This window comes from Sylvia atricapilla, chromosome 25, assembly GCF_009819655.1.
Source record: "Sylvia atricapilla isolate bSylAtr1 chromosome 25, bSylAtr1.pri, whole genome shotgun sequence".
NCBI classification, from domain to species: Eukaryota; Metazoa; Chordata; class Aves; order Passeriformes; family Sylviidae; genus Sylvia; species Sylvia atricapilla.
In genome coordinates this window covers 3,865,017-3,892,739 of record NC_089164.1, presented here as the reverse complement: position 1 = coordinate 3,892,739, position 27,723 = coordinate 3,865,017, and the positions used below count along the sequence as shown (strand labels likewise).

At 47.3% G+C, this 27,723-nt stretch overlaps 1 protein-coding gene across 3 annotated transcripts; it reads right to left on the bottom strand.

The window, feature by feature from the left end:
• Window positions 1-129: 129 nt before the first annotated feature.
• On the bottom strand, window positions 130-25,645 carry HIPK1 (homeodomain interacting protein kinase 1). 3 transcript variants are annotated; one of them, XM_066335547.1, is made up of 16 exons: window positions 25,415-25,645; window positions 23,406-24,483; window positions 17,898-18,021; window positions 15,835-15,954; window positions 15,015-15,101; window positions 13,958-14,142; window positions 13,508-13,670; window positions 12,924-13,146; window positions 11,951-12,072; window positions 10,243-10,377; window positions 7,620-7,759; window positions 7,282-7,464; window positions 6,566-6,781; window positions 6,064-6,302; window positions 5,578-5,714; window positions 130-4,681 (listed from the first exon to the last, which is right to left on the bottom strand). In XM_066335547.1, the coding sequence occupies exons 2-16, from the start codon at window positions 24,479-24,481 to the stop codon at window positions 4,196-4,198; spliced, it is 3,636 nt and encodes a 1,211-aa protein (XP_066191644.1). In that variant the 5' UTR covers window positions 24,482-24,483; window positions 25,415-25,645; the 3' UTR covers window positions 130-4,195. The 3 variants fall into 3 exon arrangements, with proteins under 3 accessions (XP_066191644.1, XP_066191643.1, XP_066191645.1); XM_066335546.1 differs by having other exon boundaries at window positions 7,620-7,762; window positions 25,415-25,633; XM_066335548.1 differs by lacking the exon at window positions 10,243-10,377 and having other exon boundaries at window positions 7,620-7,762.
• Between the last annotated feature and the right edge of the window lie 2,078 nt (window positions 25,646-27,723).

Genomic DNA, 27,723 nt, shown 5'->3' with positions numbered 1-27,723 from the left:
CAAATGTGCATCCCAAATGCGCATCCCAAACGCGCATCCCGGATCCGCATCCCGCACCGTCGACACCTCACTCTGGATAGCCCCAAACCCCTCTCCCACCCCCTTTAACAGATCAAGTGACCAAATGAATAGAGTACAGAAAATTAACCCTTTTTATTGATGCATTGCAATTGTTCTACATTTTTACCATATTATGTAGAAAATACTTAAAATACAAGCTACTTTGTAAAACCAAAGACAAACATTGAATCCAAAGATAAACTATGTTTTCACAATGGACCCTTCTCCCATATAGTTAGTATTAAATTTTTAAATATCTATTTCTTTTGTTAAAATGATTTTTACATACCCCCTAAGTACATCAGCAATACAAACATAGATCAGTAATTGTCAGAAACTACCTGTATCTAGCGGCTTGTAAAAAGGAAGAGCACAACCATAAAAGAAAGTTAAATTTTACACAGTAACTAGCATATCAAATACATTTAATAAAGTAGGAATTCCATTGCAATATCAAGGATTCAAGCAGAAATACTAACATTACATATAATGTACTGCTACATGTAGTGAGATAGATATAGTTCAAGCTGAATCTGAAATCACACATTATATAAAGTTTAGCAACAAACAACCATGTGGACATGCGGCACCATTCAGAAGTTTAAATAAAATTAATAAAAAGAAAGCAGGGCTGTGCCAATCCTGTCATTTAGAAGCAATTTAGTTTCATGTACTAAAAGAAATTGCTGAGTCAGAGGTAAATTACTGCATCCCATCAATTAGGTGCTAAGCAGGAAAGCCTCAGGAGTTGCCTCTGCAGGGGCTATCACAGCTGCAAATACAGGTCAGGTAAGAGAAAACTGATTGAACAGCTCAAGAATCACACAGACAAACCTAGCTGGGACCACGGCTATCAAATATTCCAAAGGTGAATCCCAAACTAGTCGTAAAGAAAATTAAAGGATGCCAATTCCTATCCAGAGATAGCAGATTTCTCTCCAAAAATGTGTAGCAGGCTCTGACAACGAGGAGAGTCAATTCTTGAACCCAATTTGGGGCTGGATATGCAAGGGAAGAAGGGATGTGTCTCCTTAGAGCAGAACACAATACACCTAAACTGGGCATCATATACTGGGGCCAGACTGGGAGGCCCTGGACCTGCTGGGGTGGGGTTTGCTGTGTATCACACAGGGATTCTGGGGTATTGTTTGACAGCTTGTTCCAAATGGAGCACGTTTGATTTTACCTAGATCATTTCCCATCTCATCCTCCCTGTTCCAAACACTTCTGGGAACTCGGGCAGTGGAGGACACGACACCATGCTTTGGGAATACATTTGATTGGGATTAATTGTGTTACAAGGTCTCTAAACAGACATTTCAAGCTGCCTTTTTTAGGGGAAAGTGGGCAAGTTCTCAAAATTATCAGCAGATTTTACAAGAGGTCTTTTTTCTCTTTTTTTTTTTTTTTTTCCTGTTAGTGAAGTGTTTTCCATGAAGTCCTATTTGTGAAACAGGGAGTTGGAGCTTGGTTTGCCTTTTGGTGGAAAGGCACAACTCTGTACCCAAGAGGTATCTCAAGGCAAGTACTGAACACAAGCAATGTCAAAAAAAGCAAGAAAGTGCCTAAAGCAACAAACAGCATCGTTTGCAGCAACGACGTGGCACAGCAAGGTTGGTTTTCCGCACGCTCACGGAAGTGCTCCGACTACAAAACACACTGAACATCAACGTGGGCTAATGCTACCGTCCAGTTCCACAGCCCTCCATCCCTCCCTAGTCCTCCCACCTCAAGGCCAGTCCAGCCTTCCTTCTAGCAGGAACGTGGGCTCGGGCATTTCTGGCCACAGCCAGGTGAGGACCGGCCTCCTTCCCACCGGGACGGAACATAAACTGGGGTTCAAGGTTACCAAACCTTTTATTGCTGCAGTAACACGACTGCTCGAACCAGTTTATATCATCCTTTTGGACAAGATACTTTATGTGTTAAGATGAGAAATAATTCCTAGCACAAGGGACTCAAGAAAACAAAGCGTAGTCCAAAACCTGCACTGATTATCCAAAGTGAGTATTTCCTCTGAACACTAACTAGGGCTACAGCTGACAGACCTTCCCAACAACTCCACATTAGCAGTAGCATTATAAAACTTTTTTAATGGTATTATGTGCTTTACAGCAGGCTCTCTTTGGTATAAATATTCTATCACCAAGCTAGCAATATTTTACACGACACGTCTGCTATTCCTGTGGGGGAAGGTAACGCTACACTAAACCTAATAAAAGTGATTGCACGTATTTAATCACTTCTGCAATATTAGACTAAACATTCCAATGCATTCCCAGCACTAACCTTATTCGAAATGCACTGACAGACACTAACAGTACATGTGCCATTTCAAGGGAAAGCTTCAAGGGGACATCGCTTCACTGGGAACATGAACGGAGGCGGGATGAGAGCGGTGACAGGGAGAGGGCTCTGCACCATCCTGCTGCTCTGGCTGGGGAAAGCTGGGTGGGTGAATTGCTTCAATTCGACGGGGGCTTGCTGGTCCCTCGTAAGGCAAGCTCACTGTAAACTCTAGTCACACTACATCATCATTTAAGGCACTACAATAAGGGGACACACCAAACAACTCTTCATCACACATACCTGTGCAAAACAAATCCAAGGTATCCTTTCCTCTCGTGAAGCTCTACTCCTCTCTCAGTGCTACAGTGATGAGCTCTAACCATTGCATTATATCACATACATTCCAACATGAATCAATTCATTTTGGTTTAAATACAAAGGATACAACAACTTCCATCCCCAGGAACGTTTAAGAATTAGACAAACACTAAGTACAGAGTTCAAGTATAATCACTACACATTTTGATTACAAAGACAGAACATTTGGGGTTAGCAGGAAGTTTTGCTTGTTATATTTTTCTAATCAATATGTACATATTTCATTTTCTGTAAAATATTAAAACACCACCAATACAAAACTTCTAAAATAGTTTTAAATTCAGTAATAAACTTTAAAATCTGGATTTTTTTCCTTTTTTCTTTTTCTTTCTCTTTTTTTGTCTTTTCTTTTTTTTTTTTCTTTTTTGTTGCAATTCCTACATGCAAGTACTGTTTACAAGTCTTATTAAGAGCGCTTTAGAGTAGCTGCTGACATATCCAGGAGGATACGCTCACAGGAGTATAAAAAGCTGTACACATCAATACAGTGATGTTTCATTGTATTTCAAATTCATCTCCCTCCTAAATGAATCACGTGAGGCAAAAATATTAAGAAAAACAGAATAAAGCAAAGCCCTGTGCTTCTGCGAAGGAATCCAGCTCCATTATAGGGCCAGCATCTAATAAGCTGCAGAAACCAAATTTTAGAGCAATGCTGCATTATTCACTCTCAGCTGGAGACAACAACAACACCCTGACAGATCTGCTGAGCTCTGTCACACAGTGAGATCCTGAATACAGTTTGAACCACTTAGAAGAATTCTGCAACAAACACGACAAAAATTCAGCTGGGTTATGGAGAATTTTCGAGAAAACAAAGCAGACTCCAGGGTTTACAGGACTCCTGAACGTATCGTGTCGCTGGCATAAGGCAGTTGCCTCTACCAGTCCTTAAACAAAGCAGAGGAGTAAACAAAACACCTTTGACAGAAACATATATGGAGATGTAATGGCCTTTGCAGACCCAGTGATTTGTTAAAGACAAAGTGAATTAGAGAACAGATGTTAAAATAATAAATCTGATTTTAAAACTGCCCCAGCAATGTAATGAGATAAACATGCACTACATTTTTAGTGGCAACGTGGATTTGTGCAAGCTGCTAAAATAGAATCTGCGGATCTTTTTAAGTTACACAAGTTAAAAAAGACATCAGGATCTGTCTCTGACACATTGATTTGACACCCCTTTTGATTAGCACAACAAAACGATTTTAAATAAAAGTGACCATGAATTTTTTAAAAGCATCTATAAAAAGTAAGTAAAATTTTAAAAACTTAATTAGTGACCCTCGTACTGGTAACAAAGCATGCTGCTCAGTTAGTGACTGAACTCACCAGAGACATTTGGGAACAACATACAACCAGATCAGGGAGAAACACAAACCAGGCAGTCATTCCCAGGCAAAGGTTCACCTGAAATCCTCCTCCAAGCTCTCGGGCCCATCGCAGGACAGTGCTTCACTGGCAACTACAAGTAGGAGTACTGGTTGATCTTGGTGGGGCTCAGCGGGTATCCAGTGTAAATAGCAGATCCTCTGGAAGCACCAATATAGGACTGGGGAGCGAACTGGTGTTGGTACTGGGCTGGGGGGACGTTGGCAGACGTCAGCAGGCTGGGCCCCACGCTGACAGGGACCTGGTGCACCAGGGTGCTGGGGTGGGCAGCGTAGGTGGTGTGGCGCGACGAGCCCTGAGGGGAGAACAGGTGGGCGATGGACGTGGTGGAGCCCAGCGTGGCCGCAGTGCTGGGGGCATAAGTGTACATGTGGGGCTGGCTGGACAGGTGGGCACTGGCCGTGGCTGCTGCCAGGTGGGGATGCACTGGGCTGCTGTGCTGGAAGGTGTAGGGAGCCTGAGAAATCGTTGATGTGAGGGGGGCCACGTAAGCTTGCTGCCGGCGCGGGACAGCATTGCCGCTTCTCTCCTGCGAGGCCAGCACTGTGGGCTGCTGGTTCTGCAAGGGCAGGGAGGAAATGAGGTTAGTGGGCATAGAGCCCCCTGATGGACATCTCCCATCCCCACCTGACACAGCTGCACATTGTGACACCCTCCTGCAGATCTGAGAAGGTGACTGCATTTCCACAGGGACAAAGGTGACGCTTTTCCTCCACAATGGGGCCAAACTGCCGCTCTGGGGTACCAGAGCTGGACAAGTGCAGGCAGGTCCCAGAACTCCTCACACCTCTATCTACTCCTCTGCCACATGGGGAGGGTGGCAGCAGGGCCGCTTCATTTTAGCACCCCTGTCTGGTGTCCATGCTAGAAGTGAACTGCAGGGGTAACAACACTCCCTCTCCTCTGAGAGGCTGCTGCAGTGTGACCCAGAGATCCAACGTCCTGACATAAAATAAAGTGAAACCAATCTTTGAATTGAAACATTCAAAGATGTCAGGTGCCAACTGTTAGTTTGAGAGATAAAGTCCACACTTAATCTACTGGTTGGAACTTTGTGAGGTCTAGAGAAAGGTAAAGAATTGAAGTATTTCCTCATACTGTGCCTTCAAAGTTACTCTAATTCAACAGCTGGATCTTGGTGTCACCCTTCTGAGTGGCAAGAAGGACCTGCTCTAAGTCAGGTGTGACAAGGAGCACAAAGAGAGACTATGGACACAACCACACTTCCTTCTCCTGCCCTCTGGTACAGGAACAAATCCTTTGCCTTTGAGAAACCTCACACAGAGTCTGTCCTACCCTCCACCACCTACAAGACAGAATCAGCTCCAAAGAATGAGAGCTTACAACTATTGATCGTCTTTCAAGCCAGCCTTTGTCCCTGCCTCCCACGTTTCTAAAGCAGTCCTGAAGCAGTCCTGAGGCATCCCTGAGGCCAGCAGAGGCAGGTAGGCTCACCTGGCTGAGGTTGAGGGGCTGCACGCCGTTGGTGACCACGCGGTGGGAGCGGTACCCCGTGGGTGTGATGCAGCATCCTGACGACTGCCCGCTCACTGAGGCCACTGGCTTGGTCTTACTGGTGCTGCTCAGGATGCCTGGAAGACGGCACAAAGCTTAGTCCACTCCTCCCCTTCCCACGCTGGTGGTAACCAGCTCTGGGCACTAAATTGACTGTTTCTGTCACAGAGACTTTAATTATGATTTCAAATGTGACTAAGAAACCATCAGGAATGTTTATAGATCTTTCTAAATGCGGCCCAAGTGTAAAGAAATGAAAGGTCAATCTATCAATGGCTATGAAAACAGACCAAGGCTTTCAGAACAGCAGCTCTGAAATCCAAAGCTGAGAAAGACCCACTGTGGGAAGTCCAAAGCTGTGAGGATGAATGTGTCACAGGGACAGGAGAGCACCTGAACCCGGACAGAACACACTGAGATACCCACCTGAAGCCTGGGTGGCCACAACGCAGTCATTGAGCTGCATTTTCAGGGGTGGGACGATGATGGTGCGGGAGCTGGAGCTGTCAGCAGCAGCTCTGCTGGGCAGCTCCAGGGCCCCCCCAGTGCTCCTGAGCGAGGACAGGGGGTCTGGGGCATAGGGGCTGCTCAGGGACGAGTCAGAGTCAGGGGAGTCGTTAACAGTGACGTAGCTGATGACGTTGGATCGCTGCTTCATACCCAAACTGCAGGGGAAAAACAAGACAAAATGCAAATGGGAAACATTCTAGCTTTGCCCAGCAGATTAAAGATCTCCCTCTGGGATCTCACACCCTCCCTCCTTGTCAGGTAAAACTCAGACGAAATACAGGCACAACACCACAAAGATGTGATGGGGAATACTGTGTCTTATGCAGCTCTTTGGAGCCTGCCCAGGGCTCACACGTGCTGTTCCCCACCCTCCCTGATGCGTGAGCTGAGCCCAGTAGAGGCTAAAGGAAGATCCCACCTGGCAGGTTTGTATTTGCTGTCCTCCTCCTCATCAGTGTCGCTGCGGATGGTGATGACACTGACGGGGGGGCTGGGAGTGTCGGGGATCACGATGGGCTGGTGCTGCTCCTGCACAGGGACCAGCACGTTGGAGGAGGACGAGGTGGAGCGCAGGGGGCTGCTCCCAATCAGAGAGTACACTTGGGTGGGCACAGGCTCCAGAGAAGAGCTGGGCCTGCAGGAAAAGCACAGCAGGATTCAGCTCCAGGTCAGAGGCTCGGACAAACAGCATTAGGAACATAGAAGCATGAACATGCATACATAAAGAGAACCTCAGTGCTGACACTCAGAGAAGTGCCACACACAGCCAAAGGCACTCAAAGGTGCTCTGAATGGGACTGATCCAACTGAACACTGCCAGAAACTACCACCCCTTGTTCAACAATTCTGTCACTCTCATTGCAACACCCCAGGAGGGTAAAACCCCTCTGATCAGGACAGTAAAGCACTCGGTCAACCATGTCCTTGAACTCACTGAAATCAATATAATTTAAATCAGTGACTACAGCAAAAACGCTTTTTCCAAGACATTTTTAAATGCAATTGTAGCACAATGAAGTTACACCCTCAGTGCCTCTGTGATCAGAAGATGAGTTTTTCACATCATAAAGGCAATCTCCACAAACAAACTCGTGGCTTTTCTAGGACTGGGAAAGGAAGCAATGGAATCCTTACTTGGCTGTGCTTGGTGCTGGCTGCTTGTTCTTCTTTGCTGGCACATTGCTGCTCTGCTGCTGCCTCACAACATGAGCAACCCCAACGTTCAGAGGCTGTGCTGTGGCCAACGTCACGTGGTTGGTCAGCAGAGATGGCTGTTGCATGAGAGTGCTGTACTGATTTCCATGGGAATGTGCATTCCTGGAGCAGAGAAAAAAAACAAGAGACCCAAATCCCATGACTACGGTGCAAGAACCACGAGCTGCAGCAAGCCCCTGAGGGGCAGTGAGACATTGTGGGCAGTGTGATGGATGTATTCCCACTTGGCAGGGAGCAGGAGCCCCTGCAATCCCTACCTCCAGTCAGCCAACTGCTGGCTGCTGCCGATGGTCTCCGGGATCACGGCTGCTGGCTGGACAGAGTTGTGCAAAGCAACCCCTGGGAGCTGCTGCCAGGTGGAAGGGAGCAGGATCTGCTGGGTTCCCCCCGGCCAGGCCTGCTGCAAAACAACAAACACAGACACGAGGCTCACTAGGTTTCAGTTCCTGCAGGGGCAGGCAGAGATTTGTCCAAGCAATAAATGCACTGGGGTGGGTTGTTAGCTTGCAGAGATACAGCTCACTGTTGCACGCTTTCCCAAGAAGAAGAAAACCAGATGAATGAGCTTCCCCAACATTTTGCTGATCTCTTTTACCACTGCTGTCACCTGGAGAAAACAGTGTTTATATCATGCTGCACATGCAGCCAGGTACCACACTGCCAGGTGCAGCAGCACTGCTTGGGACCATTTTTGAATGCAAACTTAGCCCACTGTTGGGCTGAGGAGTCCCAAAATATTACACCAATTTGGTCCTTGCTGCTTTTCTGCCTTGCAGGGCTCACACTGAGAGAGCTGAGATGGTGTCATTATAGTGGAAATTCAGCCACCTCAACGGAAGCATTTAAGAAAAGCCACGCTGAGAGATAATTTAGTTACATGAAGGCAGGTTCAATTCATTAATATTATCACTGTTCCTGTCCAAATAAATCTGACAGCGTAATATTTCTATGATTTTGATAATATATGGCTTTCTCTCCTGCACCTTAAACTGCAAAACCTGCTGTTTTAAATTCAATATCTCTGCAAGTAACAGATCCACTTAGTACAAACACCAGTTCCGAACAAGAAGCCTTCAAAGCAGAGAGCTGCTAAAACCTCTGCCAACGTAAGCGGAATAATAATAATAATAATAACAATAACATTGAAAAAATAAAAAATAAAAAGAGAAATATGTTAAAAGTCACACCATGCGTCTTTCCAAAAGCCAACACCTGCACAAGACAAAGCAGAGAGTTTAATACAGCAAGATATAAATTCCCAATGAGAGGCAGAAATCGGGCCTTCCAAGCGACGAACTGTTTTGACAGAGGAAGGACAAAAATATGCAAAGCTTAGCAAATGGCTAATGCAAACTCAGGGGAAGCAGCAAGGGAGAAGTGTTGGAAGCACTAAAGGTGAGCAAATTCACGCCAAAGGCTCCCAGAATCCAAACAGAACTAGCCAAGTCCTCCAGGGAAACTCAGAACGCAGGCTTGGAGTCTGGAGACAGCCGGCTCTGATCCCCACTGCTGTACAGGGGAGTTGAACCTCAAGTCCACTGCACACACACAGCAGAAGAGAATTTGCCTGCTGAATCAAAGCCCAGTTACACTTTGGAGAGCACTGCTAACAACTCACTTGTGTCCCAAGTTCTGCTACAGTCACCCCTTGCTGTTTTCAGAGCCCAGATTGCAGCCTTGCAGCAATCAAAATTCAACAGGAGGAAAGAAGAAGCACTCCTGGGTCTGTTTAGCTCAGACCTGTGACCAGGAGAACCCCACTCTCCTGCCTTCCCATCCCCAGAACCAGGGAGCAGCTCACTTGGTTCACAAGAACTCAAATGAGTGGGTTTAAATTTCAGGACAGGTATGACTTGAGCAAATTCCACTTCAGCAGAGGCCTCCCTCTCAGAAGAAAATGACATTCAAACTATCACTTTAAAGCCACAAGAAACAACATGGTTCACACAATGGAATGTGCTTTGAAGGACATGTGAGGATACCAGCACTTCAGTGCACTGCAATGTTTTCATAAGCTTCACTGATCTGATTCTGGAGTTTTACAATGACTTCTTTGTGGCACTTGCAAAGTTGTTCTGATGCAGGTGCCAGAATACAGAAGAGGACAATTTTGCAAACATATACTTCTTAAAGGTGTGTTCATTCCCTTCCCCAATCCTTTTTTAAAATTGTTCCAAATGACCTAAAATCTAGCTATTGCCATTTTGGATACTAGAGCTCACCTTTAATTTCAACCAAGAAATACATATCAACTGAAAGTATCTGTGAGGAACAGAATCTTTATCTGGATGAAGCAAGCTACGTGCGATTGGCTATAAATAACAAAAGGCCAGAAAATTATTGTCAATGTTCAACAGAGGTTAAGAGAAATCAACTGCTAGAGCAATACATTAAAGGATTTGCTGTCATTAGGGATTTTAGCCTGTGCTTAATGATCTGAAACATTTCTCCATACAAAGCAGCTTTACACGTGTTGCAAACAAAATATGGAGCTAACTTGCCAAGTAGGTCAAATTCTGGCCATCCAGGTACCTGTAGCAGAGTCAAGCTAAAGACTGATTCCTTTGTATTCCACAATCAAAAGGCAAAGATAGGAGAGTAAGCAAAGAACAAGAACGATTACAACTCTTCTAGGGTCTAGTTTAGAAGAGTTTTCATTACTAGGCTAGCAAAGGTAATAGTCAATGGATCTGGATTCTTTACAGAGCCACACTAAACGTCAGAGTCAGACAGTGCTTCAGCAATGTTGGGGAGGAAAACAACAAGACATTAAGATGTAGCAAGAACACAGCCACAAGATGGCACATGCTTCCATGCCCTCTGCAAGTCTAAGTTAAAACAAAAACTCAGTTAGTGAACACAATCAAGGGAGGCAATTACCAGTACTGCAGCCGTCTGTTCGACCAGCGCCGGCCGGCCGGCTGCGCAGTTCAGGGTAAAGGGCACCGCATACTGCGGCGTGATGGTGGCTACTTGAGGATGAAGAGTTGCTACCATTAGTGGTGTACAGCTTCCCTGAAATGTAGATCAGGCAGTGAGTGAAACACACGAGCTGAGGCAGGTAAGTGCAGGTCAGTGCGGTGGGCGGCAGGGCCGGGCGAGGGCACCGCGCTGGCGGGAAGGGACGCGCCGACACCGACACCAACACCAACACCCAGACCCTGCAGCTCCTCCACAGGAACCTTCACAGCCCTGGGGAGAGCACCAGCAACTGGGACTCTCCAGGCCAGTGACACACTTTGAGAGTCAAAACAAGTTGGGGAAAAAAAATATCGAGGGATGGGAGCTCTCCGATGACACAGTTTGAAAGTCAAAATGAGCTGGGGGAAAAATTTGGGGATGGGATCTCTCTCTGATGACACGGTTCAAAAGTCAAAGTGAGTTCAGCTACTGGCACTTTACTGGGTCCCAGAGGGCAGGTGACAGCCACAGTGCACTAGCTATGGCACAGAGTGCACCCCAGGCTCCCTGCACTTGCTGTCAGACCTCAAAATCCACACATGGAACTCGTGAGAAAAGGTAAACTCTGGGGTTTCATGGAAGGCACAGCAGGTCTTTGGTATCATGAAAGAGCAAAGTTATCTGTGATGAAACCACCCAGACACGTACTAGTCCATCAAATGTCTAATTAAAATTAGATTCTTGGTGTACAATTTTCATTCTTGGATTCAGGTGGGCCTTCAAGTGGACTCTGCTTTTTGGATACTGTGACCTGTATCATTAATGCTAAGGAAACCAGCAATCACAGAATGCCACCTAAATATTTGGACTGAAAAAACTAAAAATTACTCCTCTACAAGAAGGTCAGTAAGTGCAATATACTGCCCAAAGAATAAAACTAACAGAGTTTGTTTATTGCCAGCAGAAACTACAACTATGCAAATAAATAAAAATGCACTTAATTATAAAGACAAATACAAATTTTCAGTGAATAAAACTCATGAATCACCAAGCACTTATTGTATACTAAAGGATTACTTTTTGGAAATTAAAGTGATTTTAATTTATGACACATTACTAATATTTCAAACAGCATTTTTAGAATGATTTGTGAATTTTGGTATTGCATGTTGCTTAAACTGCAAACTGCAGAAATAGATATGTAATTGCTACACATTAATTCACACTAAGAATGTAACTAGCTGAAAAGATTCAGAAATAATTTCATTGATTTAAAGACGAAATTTTAGCATGAGTAATCTGTGTTGTCACCTCTCTTTACTGGGATCTCACTTCTCACAGCAATGATTTCTCCTGCCACGTTTTTACAGTGTAGGCAAAAATGACCAGCACTGCCTGTAAGGCAGTGTCCATGCCTGAAAAATACAGCCTGTTTTTAGCAGCTGAAAACCACATATTTATTCCCATTAGTAAATCAAACTCCTAAAACCATGGAGGCACACGACATAAAATAGCTCAGGCTTTTTAATTTTGGAAAAACAAAACACAACAAGAAAATACTGTCTTAAAAGTGACCTGCTTTTAATCTTTCAAAGTGTCCTGAGAAGCCCCTGTATTCAGGCAGATTCTCCTGGGTGATGGAATTGCAGTTGAGCCTATGAGGGGTTTTGGGTGGTTTTTTTTTTACCTGTGTGAGTACTCCAGACTGGATCTGCAGTGGCTGTGCTGCAGGTGCTTGTGGCACAATTGGGACAGCATTTTCCATCCTGACTGGGAACCCAGAATGCTTTGTAGTTGCCTGAAGTCCAGCTGTGGAGGACAAGACACATCACTAAGCTGCTTTATTACTCTTTCATTTGTTTCCAAAAATCAAATTCCTCCTAGGTAAGGGCAGAGGATAGTGTCAGATTAAGGGATAGAAAAGCTTTGATGAAATCCCAGTAAAACACCAGCTGAAGTAAATACTTCTGCATCCTGCAGGGCCATGATGGACAGCCAGCCCTCACCAGCCTGGCTCTGTGCAAGCTGGTTTGCAGGAACACTAACACAGACACCTAATTCCAAGCTGCCTGAGACAAGTTTAAAGTTCAAGCCTTACACCATCACTTCCCATATCACAAATAACCCTCCAGACTAAAACAATCCAGGTATCAGCAGAACTGCAGAACCCTGAGGACGAGCAGAGGCATGAACAGAGCTGTCTGTGCTAAGCTCATTGACCCACAGCCTGTAACAATCTGCTGGTAGCAAAAACCTGCATCAGGGTTGTGAACTGAGGCTCAAAAGCCAGGTATTTGCTCTTGAGATAACAAACACAACAAGACACACCGATTTTCAGGCAGGTCTGGCTCCTCTGTTCCCTGCTTTCTGTGGAATGCTGCTGTGTTCAGTTTGGGGGGAAAAACTGGTTGAGCAACCAGCTGGAGCCTGCAACCCAGGCAGGCTAGATCCTGTCACCTGCTCCAGCAGGGCCTGGAAGGGAATCAAGCTGCCTGCACATGTCTGACCTGGTTCTGCACTTCCATCTGATGCAAGAGCCTCGTGTGACACCCACAGAGAGCTCTGCTCAAGTCAGGGTTTTCTCACTTTAGTGCAAATCACAACTTCTCCAGCCTTAACTGACCGAAACCACGGCATCACACCAAAGGTTCTGAGCTTACTTTGAAAAGCAGGGGGACAAACAATGAAGGTTTGCTGGAAGGGGTCTGTCTGTGTGCAGATCTGGGTGGTTCCAGGCTGCAAGGAAACGCTCTGCTGAGCCACTCCTGCCACTGGGGCTGCAGAGGATGGGTACAGGGCAGACTGGTAGTTGAGCAGGGAGACGTCCGAGTTGGCCAGGGAAAGAGTAGCAGCAGCAGTGGAATTGGAAGCCAACACACTGGCCTAGAAAAATAAATTAAAAAAAAAAAAATCACTTATCTCGTGTAATCTTATCTCTCTTTGTTATAAAGCAAACAACAGGAACCATCAATATTAAACCAGGAGGAAAGCACCTGGAAAATGTTTGAGGTAAAAGGCTTAAGACAACACAGAATGAAAAACATGAATTGCACCCGATTTACTTATGTTGATGAACTGACAAATTCTCAATACATGAAGTAAAGAGGCTCCCCGGACTGAGTTTTGGAAAATTAGACTTTTGAGACAAGACTATGAATTTTGGAGAGTAAATTTTGGCCTGAAGGCACCAAATCAGCTTACTCCATGTCTTTGATTAGGATAAAACAGGTGAAAGATGCTGTACCTGGTTGTGCACTGTGTTGAGCTGGTTGTTAAAGCTCATTGTCAGGTTTGTGCTTGTGTTAGGAGCAACATGAGTGGTGAAAGGGCTCTTGATCTGATTCACTGTATCATACATGTTCACTCTTCTCTTGCAGATCTCCATGTTCTGAAAGCAAGATTTCACACTGGAAAAGAATGACAGAAGGAAAATATCAGATTTGTGAAAACAGGACACAGATGTGACAGATTCCCAACTTTATTCACATGCTTTAGGTTTAGGTTCTTTTAAATCAACAAAGAATGTCCTAAAACATGAAAAGGAAGCTTATGAACATTCCATTCCTTACACATGCCATTGCTATTTTCAGATCAGCCAGGAACTGCAGAAAACAGCCCTGACAGAAAACTGGGAAGTGCTGCCCTGTGATTCCAGCAAATCCTGAAACAAAACAACCCATCCAAGGGAGCTTACTGATTACTGTGGGGGAAGTCCAGCAGATGTGCCATTGTAACAAACGAATGGTTCAAAGTCTTCAGTGGAGTAATTCTCTTATCTGCATCAATTGTCAACATTTTCTTCAACAAATCAATGTATTCCCTTCGGTCAGCCTTCTCTGCCAACATGTCGGTCCCTTCTAAGTCTGTAGACATATTCACCTGGAAAATCAAATGGGAGCAGTTCCCACGAGCATTAAATTAACTGCTGCCTAACCATTCAATAACTTCACATCACACAGAAATATTTATTAAGCATTTCTGTCTCTTAGGCAGACTAATTTCAGGTATCACAGTGCTAACACACTGCCTTTCCCCTGCTCATTCAAACATTCAAATTCATTCCAAAGCACGTGGAATTCTCTTCTCAAATTCATTCCAAAGCATGTGGAATTCTCTTCTCAACAAGGAGTTGGGTCTATTCAAAGGCATCAACCAGGCTTCATTCTCTACTCAGAGGCAAAATGTCCTCATGTTTTGGGGGAATCTGTAAGAGGCTGGCAAGCCAGAATGATTCCACCTTCTCTGCACAGATGTAACCTGATGGTAACATTATGGTAACCTGACTGTAGCTACAAAGGCAACAGGAAATTGATATTTAATATTTAAGGCCTCATGATATTGAAACCACTGAGATATTCCTTCATTTTACCTCTAAAGAGAGAATGAAAGTAAGAGTGATTTGTAGTTCTTGTCGCTATTTCTAGTAAGAAGTTTAATCCTACAAAGGCATTTGAAGGGGCTCAGCTCTCCTACTGCTCTGGGAACACTCCTGTCTAACACACTGAGACATAAGAAAACACAAAACATTTCAAACAGGTTCATAATTAACATTTTGACTGTTTTTAATCCACTGATTTCTGATGCAAACTGGTACCATGGTAAACCTCCATCAGTGCTCTGAACTGTCAGTAGAAAAGGACTGGCTGCTCCAGCACAGGAACCTAATTTTTAGAGATCTCCCCCCAAAAATTAAAGTTACTAAATTAAATGTAAATATTAACGAGTTATCTGTGTCCCAAGATCCCACACACCTGCGCCATATCATCCAAACAGTTGAATATATATTTCCGAGCTTCTTTTGATTTTATTCCTGTTTCCAACTCATGTTCTTCTGGGGTCTATAAAAGAAAACATTAGTATAAACTGAGATATTACATACTGATAAGGAAAAAGCAGCAAGAAATTGTGGAGGCAGATGATCATTTGCTGCTTTCAGACACACCAGCAGGTCAAACCCAAAGAGCCCTGGGATCCCATTCCCTCAGCTAGAAAGATCATTCATTGCAAGGCTGAATTAACAACAGGGTGACTTCATTTCAAGGCTTCCTTGGGCAGGGCATTAGCCAAAAGAACTGAAGGTTTCTGATTTAGGAAGAGGTTATAAATATTTTAAATCCCTCTTCTATAAAGAAGAAAGGCAAAATTCCCCTTCTTTTTGCTGCTCAGCTTTAAAGGCAAATCAGGCCTAAATCCCATTCTTTCCTGTCCTCTGCCAACCCATAACCAGATTCCTGTTAAACTAACAAAGCCATCACGAAATACTCTGTACTTTACTGGTTGGATTGTCAGGAGATGACAACAAGATGACACACTTCCCTGAGAATGAGCAGCCCATAATAAGCACCCATTATCTCAGTGATGGAACACCCACTCTTTGCTGGTGCTATCATGCTTTTGTCAGAGCAGCACCAGGAGCTCTGCACAGCTCCTGCAATCACAGACCCCAAATCAGCCACGTTTCAAAGCCAATCCTCACTCACAATGTTTTCACAGCACACCAAAATTGGGTGGGAATTTCTATCAAGTCCTCAAGGAACAAAAGACAGTTGGGGATGGAAGAGACAGACAAACCTTGAGCCTCCACAGTGGGTATCCCAAATTTGGATCTCTGTTAAAAAACCTGCTTGTTTTCGTTCCTGCACTGAGAAGATACTCCGCTGGAAGGCCTTGAGTTTGTGAAATATAACGAATCTGAGAAAGAAAATGACAAGAGTGAGCACTCCCACCATAAAGAATTCACAGCTAATGGGGTAATTAACAACCAGGTCTGCTCATAGCTAATAGGAAATTACCTGTAAAGAAAGACTGCCCAGATATGCAAAAATGCAGAATTAAAGGTACCATCTCAAGTATTTATAAAGCCACTTTTGCAATCACGCAAAAATTTTAGGTTTGAAATGAATCTTTCTTATTTTATGAAAATATTCTTTGCTTATGTATATGTAAGCAGACTGTAGGCTTTCAAGACATTAAACAGTGTAAGAAACACATATTTTGAGGCAAAACTACTGCAGAATTCACCATGTATGTATAAATAATTAAAGGCATAATTATCCAAGCACCATTGCCTGCCTACACAATACACCAGCCACTCAATTTCAGAATCATGCCATGGCAAAGCTCTCACTGACCAAGAAACCAACATCAAATACCTTCAAACATATTTAATATACTTATTTTTATATGTTAAAAAAAGGGCTAAGAATTTTGGAAGATGATAAGACACTGATAAGACACTGGTAAAGAGATAACAAATAAAACGGTATGCTCAAAAGGAAAGAAAATAACAAATTTATTAAAAACTCCACAGTGTTAAGGTAACTATGCCTGAATCAAACTATTAATTACAGATCCTTAGCATTTATTTGCCAAACTCCTGCTATGCCACTGTGCCAGGGCACTGTCACAGCTTGTGACCACATGAATTTATGGGCTCACTTTTCAGTTAAGCCAAGGTGGATCCAAACGTCTGCACATGAACATTTCTTGTATCTACACAATAGTTCAGGTAGCAGCTCTATTTGTACAGGACATAACTTCTGTTTACAGCCAAAGAGTGTTTAAAAAAATAGCTGTAAATCCCAGCCCAGCCCATGAACTCATTCCTGGAGAGGTCCTCTCACAAGTTCCACCTCAACTTTCACTTGCTGCTGCAGAATCTCAGAAAACATGAAAGCCAAGTCATCCCCAGTCTTCAAGGGAAATTCAGACATCAAACTGAACCCCATGAAGTCACACCTAACACTGTCTCACAGAGGGCTGCAAAATCCTGTCATTAAGCAATGGAAAAAGCAGCTCCTCCCCAGCCACCTACACGAGCAGATAAGGTTCTCAGAATGACACAAAACTCAGTGTACAAGGAAACCACCAGCCCCTACCTCAGCTACTTTAATTCATTCTTCTCATTAAGGTACCACCGTGTTTCCTTTGGAAATTTACAGTGCTGGGAAGATGCATGACTAGTATGTTTTCAAACTTAGTAAGTTTTCATGTATTTTATCACATAAGGAAAACCATACCAAGCACTGTAACAAGATCCCACCACAAAAACCCCAGTGGAAAAGCTATTCTGAAAAAAATCCCCTCTCATCGACTTTTTGTCCTTTTATAGGCACTGACTAGGCCAGGTAATAATGCCAAGTATCCACAGAAAGGACTAATTAGTTCAAGATGCCTCTCAGAGTCTTGCCCTTGGATTCCAAAGACACACTTTGCATAAAAACTGAGGGTTGCTGTAGGTATTAAGAGGGCAGGAATGATAGGCTTGCTCTGTCCCCACATGGAAAAACTGCCCTCATGGTGAAATTACAGAGGGTGTTTCACACCAGGACACACACCCTCCCCACTTCTGCTATGGCAGGAAGGTGTTTCAACAGCTTTGGGGTTTGGAAACCAGGGGTTAATGCAAATTGGCCCCCTTTTTTTGGACAGGGTACACTCAGCTCAAGTGAAAACACACAGAACTCCGTGCTCCCTGCTCAGAGACAATGGGAATATCACAGAGAGAAAATGAGCTCAGACAGCAGCAATGTGCACTGATGAAAGCTGATGCAGGACAAGGGGGATTCAGGGGGGTTTGAACACAGAAAATTGTGGTTTCGTGTGAGGATCCCACATCCCCCACGTGCTCTCACCTGGTCATACTCAGATGCTCCTGGATACAGAGGCCAGCCCAGAAACAGCTCAGCAATGACACAGCCCAGTGACCACATGTCAATGGCTTCACAGAACGGCAAACCCAGGATGATCTCAGGAGCTCTGGTGAGGGAAAAAGGGAAAGAAAAGGCCAAAGTCAAATCTTTTACTCTGAAAGCTCCATTTCTTCCCTGTAAACTGCTCTGGGTAAAGCCCCTTTATGCACAAGTAAATCTGTGTGAATATAAATTATTCACTTTAAAGCAGAAGTTGTTTCCTTGGGTGGCCTAATGGATCCCAACCTTTTCATCACTTAGGTGGATTCTTTTATTGCCATGGTGCTCCCCCCCAGCTCCTAGGAGGCCTTTATATCACAGCTGCATAAAATTACTTCTTGAGTCATCAGTTTAATTACACTTGACAGCATGTGAGGTGTCCCTGAGACAGCACACAGCATCACAGAATTATGGAGAGACTTTCAAGATCATCTAGTCCAGCCTATCCTAAGAGAACTGGGAAGAAAAGCTCTGGAAAACAGAGACTTTTCCAGGAGAAGGTCTTGAGATTCCCAGGTAAGCAGCTGCAGGAGGCATGCCTGCTTCATGTGGCAAAGAAAAGCACCTGCAGAGCCAGGAAAAGGAGCTCCTCAGAGAGCTGCTGGGTTTCTATCAGCAGGTTTTCATACAGGGTTTGCCCAGAGAGTTTCGAGTTTAAAATGGATGCAGAGAGCCCAGCTGGAGGTTGTGTTTCAGGTTTCTGTGCACTCAACCACACCTAATGCAAAATGTACCTGTCTGGCCCCAGCCTCCATGGGGAGGTGATGGAAAAAAACTCACACTCCGAGCAGGGTTTGCTTCTCTCATAGGTTGGGATTTCAGGGAGATTTGTGTCTGGAGCTGACTCATACCACAGAAGGATGTTTTAGTACAGCTCCTCACCTACACAGAGTTCTGAAACAAACTCAGGCTGTTCCAGCAGCAGAAATTCTGGTCTTACATTTGCATAGAGCACAAAACCCCAGGTGCTGCAAACCCCACGTGAGCTGCTGTGGGAATTTACTCTGGAAAGTACAGGAAATACGAAAGCCTTCATCATGCATAACTAACACGAGGGCAAAGGAAGACAGAAAAGCCCTGAACTGCAGGCTATCCATTTCCTGGTCATGCCTCAGGGCTTGTGTGGCATTTCTGCTGTTACACTTTGGATATTTCAGGTGTTAAAAAAGGCTCTGAAACCAGCTCTGATCCCTCTGCAGAATTCAGAATTCTAAAAACCAGGGCTTGCATAATGTACAGGTGTCAGTAAATCTGACACTCATCCTCCTTGACTACTCAACCTCCCATCTGTTTGTCCCTGGCAAGAAGTGACTCCCCAGTTAATCACCCTTTGTGCTGTGGAGACCCAGATACACCTTTTGTTTTAGGTGTCTACACAGGTGTCTCCCAAACAAAGGCACTCAGCCCAGCTGCTCAAGCACGAGATCAGGAAAAGGCCAGACTGGATTCAGCTTGGAGCAACCTGGGATAGGAGTTTTAAGTTCCCTTCCAATCCAAACCAGTCTGGGGTTCTATAACAAAGATAAACAGTTGAACCAGCTGCCTGTTGCAGTGAGGTCACCTTTATTCTTTATCATCCAGATTTTAATATGTCTGAGCCCCCAAAACCAGAGCCATGATACACCTTCAGTAATCAGGATAATAGATGGTTCAAGCTAAGACATAATGACACTCTCTACTCAACACTGATCTGCTTCTGCCTTCTTGTTTGGCTGTTCCTGGCAGTTGTTGACTTTGTAAAGGTTTCTCACACGTGAAAATACAAAATGATTATGCAAATACGAGCAGTAGCTGATATTTGAATGCTGACTGTCGTGTTAACATTTATATTTTAAGGAAATAAGCTAGAATGGATACAGCTTTCTACAGGCTAAGAGGTGCAAACCAGAGGAATCACTCTCTTCACAAGTAGAAAAAATACAATTCATATAATTTACACAGGAGCTCTCCTTGCCATTGCTTTATGAGACATCATCAGCAAACTGTACTGCCTCTCTTGATTATCCTGATGCAGGAATTTCCAATTCAGAAAGGACCCAGACCTGGCATATAAGCAATGCTGCATTTGGACTGGCAAACAAACTAAAATATAGATGGCTTGTGGAATATGCAGAGCATGCTAATCCTTCTCTAGTGTGTTAAAACCCCCCACCAATTCTAATGGAAATAGAGATTTGTGACAGTTTGTTGGTCATTTAACTCCAGGATGGAATAAACCCACATATTCCTAAATATCAATATAATGATGACAGCAAGCTGAAGTCTTGTATTTTCTTCCCTGCAACTAAATAAATGAACTTCTCATGAGCTACCTGACTTTATTCTGATTGCAGGACAGGGCTGGGAAATCAGAATTTCTCTCATCTCCTTTTACACCACTGCAATTAGCAGCCTTATGAGATGTGAGCTGAACCAGGACAGCAGGCAGAGGTCACTTCCATAGCTGCTCTGCCAGAGATTAAAGTGATTTTACCATCTTAAGCCCTTTGAAATAAAATCAACAACACTCTTTGCACAGATGCTTGCCAAGCACTGCCTCCCAAAGCTGACAAATACACTCAGGCACTCTCAGAAGAGAAAAGACTCACAGCAGCCCCAGAAAACTGCAAGACTCCCTCCCAGCATTTCCAAACACCCCGTGTTTATACCTGTGCTTTGGGCTGGTGGGAACACAGAGCCTGTGCAAGTGCAGCAGTGCAGGGAGCAGCAGGGCCAGCACAGAGCAGGATTAGCAGAGCTGGATTTGGCAGCAGGCACTGCTGTTCCCCAGGCCAGCAGGGCTGGCACAGAAGTAGGTCACAGAGCCCAAAGCAGAGGTGAGAAATGGATATTCCTGCACTCTGCAGCTCCCCCTCGATGCTCAGGGCCACCTCCTCATGGCCAAATTGCCAGGTCTTACAGTCTGTGCTCCACACTGGCCCCCAGGCAGCACCAGGAGGCAGCGAGCTGAGCAAAACTCCCAGGATGGCTGCACTCACATGAAACACAGCACATGAGTAAACCCCACTCTGCACAGCAGGGACATCAGTATTCCAGGGATTTTTTATTTCTGCACACCGTTTCCTTCCATTGTTCATCCTCCCCAAGAACAAAAGCAACCTCACCTGGTACTCTTGCTTTCAGGTGAGGAATTACTGCAAAAACAACCCAGAACTGCCACAGAAACTGTTCACTGCAGAGAGCTGATCTACTCCTACTCCATGATGGGCTTCAGAGACAAAGAATTCTTCATGGGCACTTCTGCTCACTCTTTAAAGTGTGAGCAGCAGAATTGTCCCTCCTGGGTGGGGTCAGGCAGCAGAGGCAGCAGCAGTGTCTGTGGAAAAGGGATCCTGCCTCAGCCCTGACCCACCTGTCCTGACAAACCCAGCAGGACAATGCTGCTGGAGCTGTACTGGGAGCAAGGTGTCACTGCCAGCAGGACAGACAAACCCTGGGCAAAGCTGGGCTGTTGGACAGGATGATCTCCAGCAACATAGACAGGAATTAATAAAAGAAGATTTTTTTTTCCTCAAGGGTACATAAATCAGAAAATCCATCTTACAGCATCCAAGTGTGGCTGGTTTAGAGATCTCTACAGCAGAGGCAACCTAAGTGTCAGTAACAGGGATTGAAAGCTATAAAGTGAGCACAGAGAAGTTTATTTTTAATGGCTGACAGAGAACCACATGAAGAATTGGTCTATGCTCTTTCATTAAACTCAGCATTGAAAAAAATTCCAACTTGGAACTCATCTGAGCACTAATGTAATGTGAATATGGGTAGAGCAATCCAGTTCTCCCACAACAAGCTGGTTTCTGTGCCATCTCTGTAAATTCCTAGACTATGGATTTTAGTAATCATCACCATTAGACTAATTACATATCACTAAATACTAGATTTCCACATCACAGCATTCTTCACTGCAGCCAAGCAGACAGTCCAACGCCACCTAATCCCAGGTTATTTGCCTTTCTGGCAGAGTCAGTCACCCCAGGGAGCTGGAAGGGGCTGGGACTCCAGTGCCCCACACACAGATGGAGCAGGAATTTCCCTCCCTGCAGCCCCTGGAAGATTCTTATCACTCCTCACTGCTTTTCCTCAGCTAAATCTGTTTTCTGAGATACCACAAACTGGAGAGCACCGTGGGCCTCCCCAGACCCCTTTGCTGACACGTGTGGCAAGTCAGATAGAGCAGATTCTTGACCAGTGGTCACGTCTTTCCATGCAATAATAACAAAACTGATGATGTATTTTAGAGTCAGCATTTTTACAGTGCCATGGGGCACAGGGGACAACAGTGCTACAAAAAAAAAAAAACCAATCAATAGTTTAGAATTGGAAAGATTGGTGCCAACAAGCTGAGCAAAGATCATGAGCAATGGATTAAGAAAAGTCTGTATCACATGAAAGGAATGTCATGGAAAGCTGGTACTGGGTGTTAGAGTTAAAAAGAAAAACAAGACAAAAACAAAGGGAGCAAGCACACAGGGAGCATGAGGGATGAACAGAGCAAACCTACAATAAGCCAGGCTTTAACACAGAAGTGAGCAGCCAGGGAAGACATCAAACAGGGCAGAGACACAGGGTGGGGTGGAGTGTCTCAGTCCTGTCTGGTCCCAGCTGGAAGGACTAGATACTAGTTCTGCGTTTTGCGTCAAGTGAGCTCACATTCCACCCAAAGCAGCCCTGACAACACAGCACAGACTCTCCACGGCCCTTTGAAGCCAGAAGCTCTTTCTGCATCCATTTATTGAAGTCTGCTGCTACTTAAATTCAAATACACACTTAACAGAGCCAAGCTGGAGAAATAATTGAAAGAAACAGCACAGCTTGCTTTATACACAGTCTCTGAGTTTTAACGTTTTCTGCCCATAACTTATTTTTAATTCTTGGGCAGGAGCAGGATAGAAGACATCTCTACATATTGCTAAGGGAAGCATAGGTCTTTCTCACCACTGCTCTAAGGGAGCTGCAGGTCTCATGAAAGCATGACTTAGCCAGGGTTGGCACAGGAAGTCATGTGCTCGTGAAGGGGGTTCAGACAAAGATGAAGAATCAGAAGAAACAAAAGCAAATAGAGATTGACATCCATTTGACTTCCCTCTCTTCTAAATGTCCAAGGCTAATGGACTAGTTTCAGATCATGGCAGACAAGCCCAAATGCATCACGTAACACTCCCATACTGCTTCTCCAATTTGCTACTTCATACAGTGTCACAAGCCAGTGGACAGGGTAAAACCAACTTAGTGCACTGACGGGGTGGGAAGGAAGGTGCTGATCTGCAGATTAGGCCACTCCTGCAAGGCAGACATTCTGTTTATTTACATCCAACTTTCAGAAGAAATCTCCAGGAAACACACAGAGCTGATGGTTTCCTGCTGCCCTTCAGCTGGGGTTAGACAGAGGAGCTCAGTGTCTGTACAGGAGGAACCCCCAGCAGGATCAGCCTGAGCTGGTTCAGTGCTTACCTGTAATACCGTGACTGCAGGTACGTGGAGCACACGGCCTTGGACACGTGGCTGGCTGACCCAAAGTCTATCACCTTCACTCTGTAGGGCTGGCGTGCAGGATCCACCAACATGATGTTCTCTGGCTTCAAATCTGCGTGGATCAGACCCAAGCTCTTCAGCTTCATCAAGGCAGTAGCCACCTGCTGCAGGATGGGCCGGATGTACTTGAGGGGCAACGGACTGAACTTGTTTTGCTTTAAGAAATCATATAAGTTCTGTTCCAGCATCTCAAAGACAAGGCATGTATGATTCTTGTGTTGAAAGCACTCGTAGGAGCGGACGAAGTTGTACTCATCAGCATTCTCACTGCTCAGGCGAGACAGGATGCTCACCTCGATCTGGCCCTGCCGGGCGTAGGAAGGGTGGTTCTTCAGGATTTTGATGGCTACAATCTCCTTCGTGCTACGTTTCCAACATTTCGCCACCTGCCCGAACGTCCCTCGTCCCAGGAATTCCAAGACCTCATAGCTGTTGGTCATAGAGCAGAGGATCTCATGCTGGACCAGCTGATAATCCCCCTCCCCACTGGAGCTGCTGCTTTTCGTGGTGACCGTGGTGGTCGTGGCCGCAGCACCCACCGCAGGTCTGTTTTGCAGCATGAGAGGTGGATGTTCCTCAATGATCTGCACACTACCGTTGCTGTCGACCTCTTCACTTTTCCTTTTTAATCCACATTTTTGGTATGGTTCCAGCAAAGAAACGTTGCTCCTGTGGGTGAGGGTCTGGCTGCTCTGGAAGGACGCGGTGGCGCTGCTGCCGGTGCTGTCGGCCGCGGTGACCACGATGTGCTCGACGGAGGGAGCGGGGAGAAGGAGGTTCTGGTCGTAGGCAGGGATGCTGAAATTGGCTACCTGATGAGAGGAGCTGGCTTGCCCTTGAGCTGCTGGGAGGTTTTTGCTGTGGGTATAATACTTGTCACTACTGCTCTGTCCTGAAACATCCCAGACAGACGGCTCCACTTTCAGTTTCTTGGCACTGCAGAAGGCACTCGAGGATACTGACGGAGGGGAGAACACCTGCAGCTGTGAGGCCATACCTGGAGAGGGAGAGAAGAACTCATGAGGGCCAGCAGGCTGTGATAGACAAGATCCTGTATCTGCACAAAAACCAGAACGACCAGTGTTTTTCTGGGCACCATGTGGTGCCCTCCACCAAGGAAGGGAACCTCTGTAACTGCTGCTCCTGAGGGCATCACCGAGAGAGTCTGTGCAGTGGGGTTACTGCACTGGAGAAGCACAAGAGCACAGCTTTTTATCGAGCTCTCTAACGGCTAGAGGAGTCCCAGAACACGGCAGGAATCAGAGTCAATTAGGTTGGAAAGGACCTCTGAGATCATCGAGTCCAACCCTGTGACCAAACACCACGCTTCACCCAGACCAGAGCACTCGGTGCCACGTCCAGTTGCTCAAACACCTACAGGGACGGTGACTCCACCACCTCCCAGAGCAGCTCCTTCCAACGTCTAACCAGTGAAGAAATTCCTCCTATTGTTCAATCGAAACCTCCCCTGGCGCAGCTAATCACTCAGTGCTCTTGTCCTGCCGTTCGTTACCCGGGAGAGGAGCCCGACCCCCACCTGGCTACACCCTCCTTCCAGGGAGTTGCACAGAGTGATAAGGTCGCTCCCGAGCCGCCTTTTCTCCCCGCTAAGAACACCCCCCAGTAACGAACAAAACAATACCGACGATCGGGGGAGCGCAGGAAGTGGGAAGACCCTGATAAAATTACGATTCCGTGCCCAGGCCTGTTTCCTAGGCACCGTAAAAACAAGAGTCGGTGGGAAACGCAACCCCGGCGGGCCCAACCCGGTCCCGGGGCAGCGCCCGCCCGCGGTCCGAAGGCCGGGAGCGGAGCCCCGGGCCGGCCCGTTACCGGGGCCCGGGCCCCGCCGCCGCCCCGGGCCCTCCGCGGGGGAAGGGGCGGGCCCGGGCCTGCCCGCCCCGCCGGGCCCCGCCGCCCGCACTTACCGCCGGTGGGGGGTTCTCAGCCGCGGGCCGGACCTGCCTGGGGGACACGCGGGGGTGCGGAGCCCGCAGCGGGCTCATCATAGCCCCGCCACGGCCGCCGGCCCGGCCCGCTCGGCCCGCGCTCGCCGGGGGGAGCCCCCAGGCCGCTCCGCCGCCGCCGCCAGGCTCCGCCGCGCCCTCACGGCCCGGCCGGGCTCCCCCCGCCCCGTCCCGCCGCCGCCCCGGGCCCGAGCGCCCCCGGCCCCGCCGCGCTCCCGCCGCCGCTCCGGGCCCCGAGCGCCCGCACAGGCCGAGCCAGCCGAGCCCCGAGCGGGCGAGCGCGCACGTGACCGCGGGGCGGGGCGGCCGCAGGAAGCGCCGGGGCCGGGCGGGGCGGGGCGGCCAGGGACAACGCCGGGAGCGGGGCTGGGATCCAACGGGACAGTGCCGGGAGCGGGGCTGGGATCAACGGGACAGTGTCGGGAGCGGGCCGGGGATCAACGGGACAGTGCCGGGAGCGGGGCTGGGATCAACGGGACAGTGTCGGGAGCGGGCCGGGGATCAGCGGGACAGTGCCGGGAGCGGGACGGGGAGGCCAGGGACAGTGCCGGGAGCGGGCCGGGGAGGCCAGGGACAGTGCCGGGAGCGGGGCTGGGATCCAACGGGACAGTGCCGGGAGCGGGCCGGGGATCCAAAGGGACAGTGCCGGGAGCGGGGCTGGGATCCAACGGGACAGTGCCGGGAGCGGGCCGGGGATCAGCGGGACAGCGCCGGGACCGGGCCGGGGATCAACGGGACAGTGCCGGGAGCGGGCCGGGGAGGCCAGGGACAGCGCCGGGAGCGGGGCTGGGATCCAACGGGACAGTGCCGGGACCGGGCCGGGGATCAACGGGACAGTGTCGGGAGCGGGCCGGGGAGGCCAGGGACAGTGCCGGGAGCGGGGCTGGGATCCAACGGGACAGTGCCGGGAGCGGGCCGGGGATCAGCGGGACAGTGTCGGGAGCGGGCCGGGGAGGCCAGGGACAGTGCCGGGAGCGGGCCGGGGATCAACGGGACAGCGCCGGGAGCGGGCCGGGGATCCAACGGGACAGTGCCGGGAGCGGGCCGGGGATCCAACGGGACAGCGCCGGGACCGGGTCGGGGGATCAACGGGACAGCACTGATAGCGGGGCCAGGCCGGGCCGGAGGATCCAACGGGCAGCACCGATAGCCGGTCCGGGCCAGGGAGCCCAACGGGGCAGCACCGATAGCGGGGCCAGAACGGGGGATCCAACGGGAGAGCCCCGGCAATTGAGCCGGGCCGGGCACGGGGAGATCAGCTGGGCCACACTCTGGGTGTCAGAGCAAGGCCCAGGCTCTGCTCCGGGGGTTCAGCAGTGGCACCAGAGGAACGGGCAGGAACTGATGCTTTAGGAAGGTCCACCTGAACATGAGGATGAACTTCTTTCCTGTGAAGGAACAGATTGCCCAGAAAGGGTTTGGAGTCTCCCTAACTGGAGATATTGCAGACCCACCTGGACACAATCCTGTGCCATGTGCTCTGCGATGGCCCTGCTGGAGCTGGGACAAGGTCAAATGCTTCCAAGAAGGGATTTAGTCCAGTCAGGTCACCATCACTCACTCAAGAAATCCATGGAGTTTCAATTCTGCCTTTTCCAAAGTCAATGTTACAGAGACGTTTATTGGCTTTCTTGCAAAAGTTTACAATACTTAAAATTAACAATTACAAATACTCTTACCAAAATTCAGACTGAGAGTAGGTTTAGATTAGATATTGTGAAAAAAAAATATTCAGAGGGTGGTAAGGCCTTGGCAGAGATTCAAAGAGAAGCCGTGGCTGCCTCATTCCTGGAAGTGTTTTAAGGCCAGGTTGGGCAGAGCTTGGAGCAACCTGGTGTAGTGGAAGTTGTCCCTGCCCATGGCAGGACTTGGAACTTGATTTTTAAGGTCACTTCCAATCTAAATCATTCCATGATTCTATGAAAACCTCAGAAACTCTCACAGCTTCCTGTTTACATGAACAGCAGCACAACAAGCGTGAACCCCCTCCAGCAAAACACTGTTCAGGAGCTCTGCACCCTCTGAAACAGGGAAGTCTCAGTCCTGCATGGAGGACCCAGTGCTCCTGGAACAATTCTCTGCAGGCTCACAGTGACCTCCAAGACAGAGTGGAAGATGATTCTCACCTTCTCCAGCACCTGCTCAGGAAGTCCCAGCCTCCCTGAGCCAGAGCCAAAGGCTCCTGGTCAAGGTCTGGCCCAAAGGTTTTGTTGCACAACCCCATGGCTGCTTGTGCCTCGGGCTAGGGTTTGGCCAAGGGCAAAGCCACA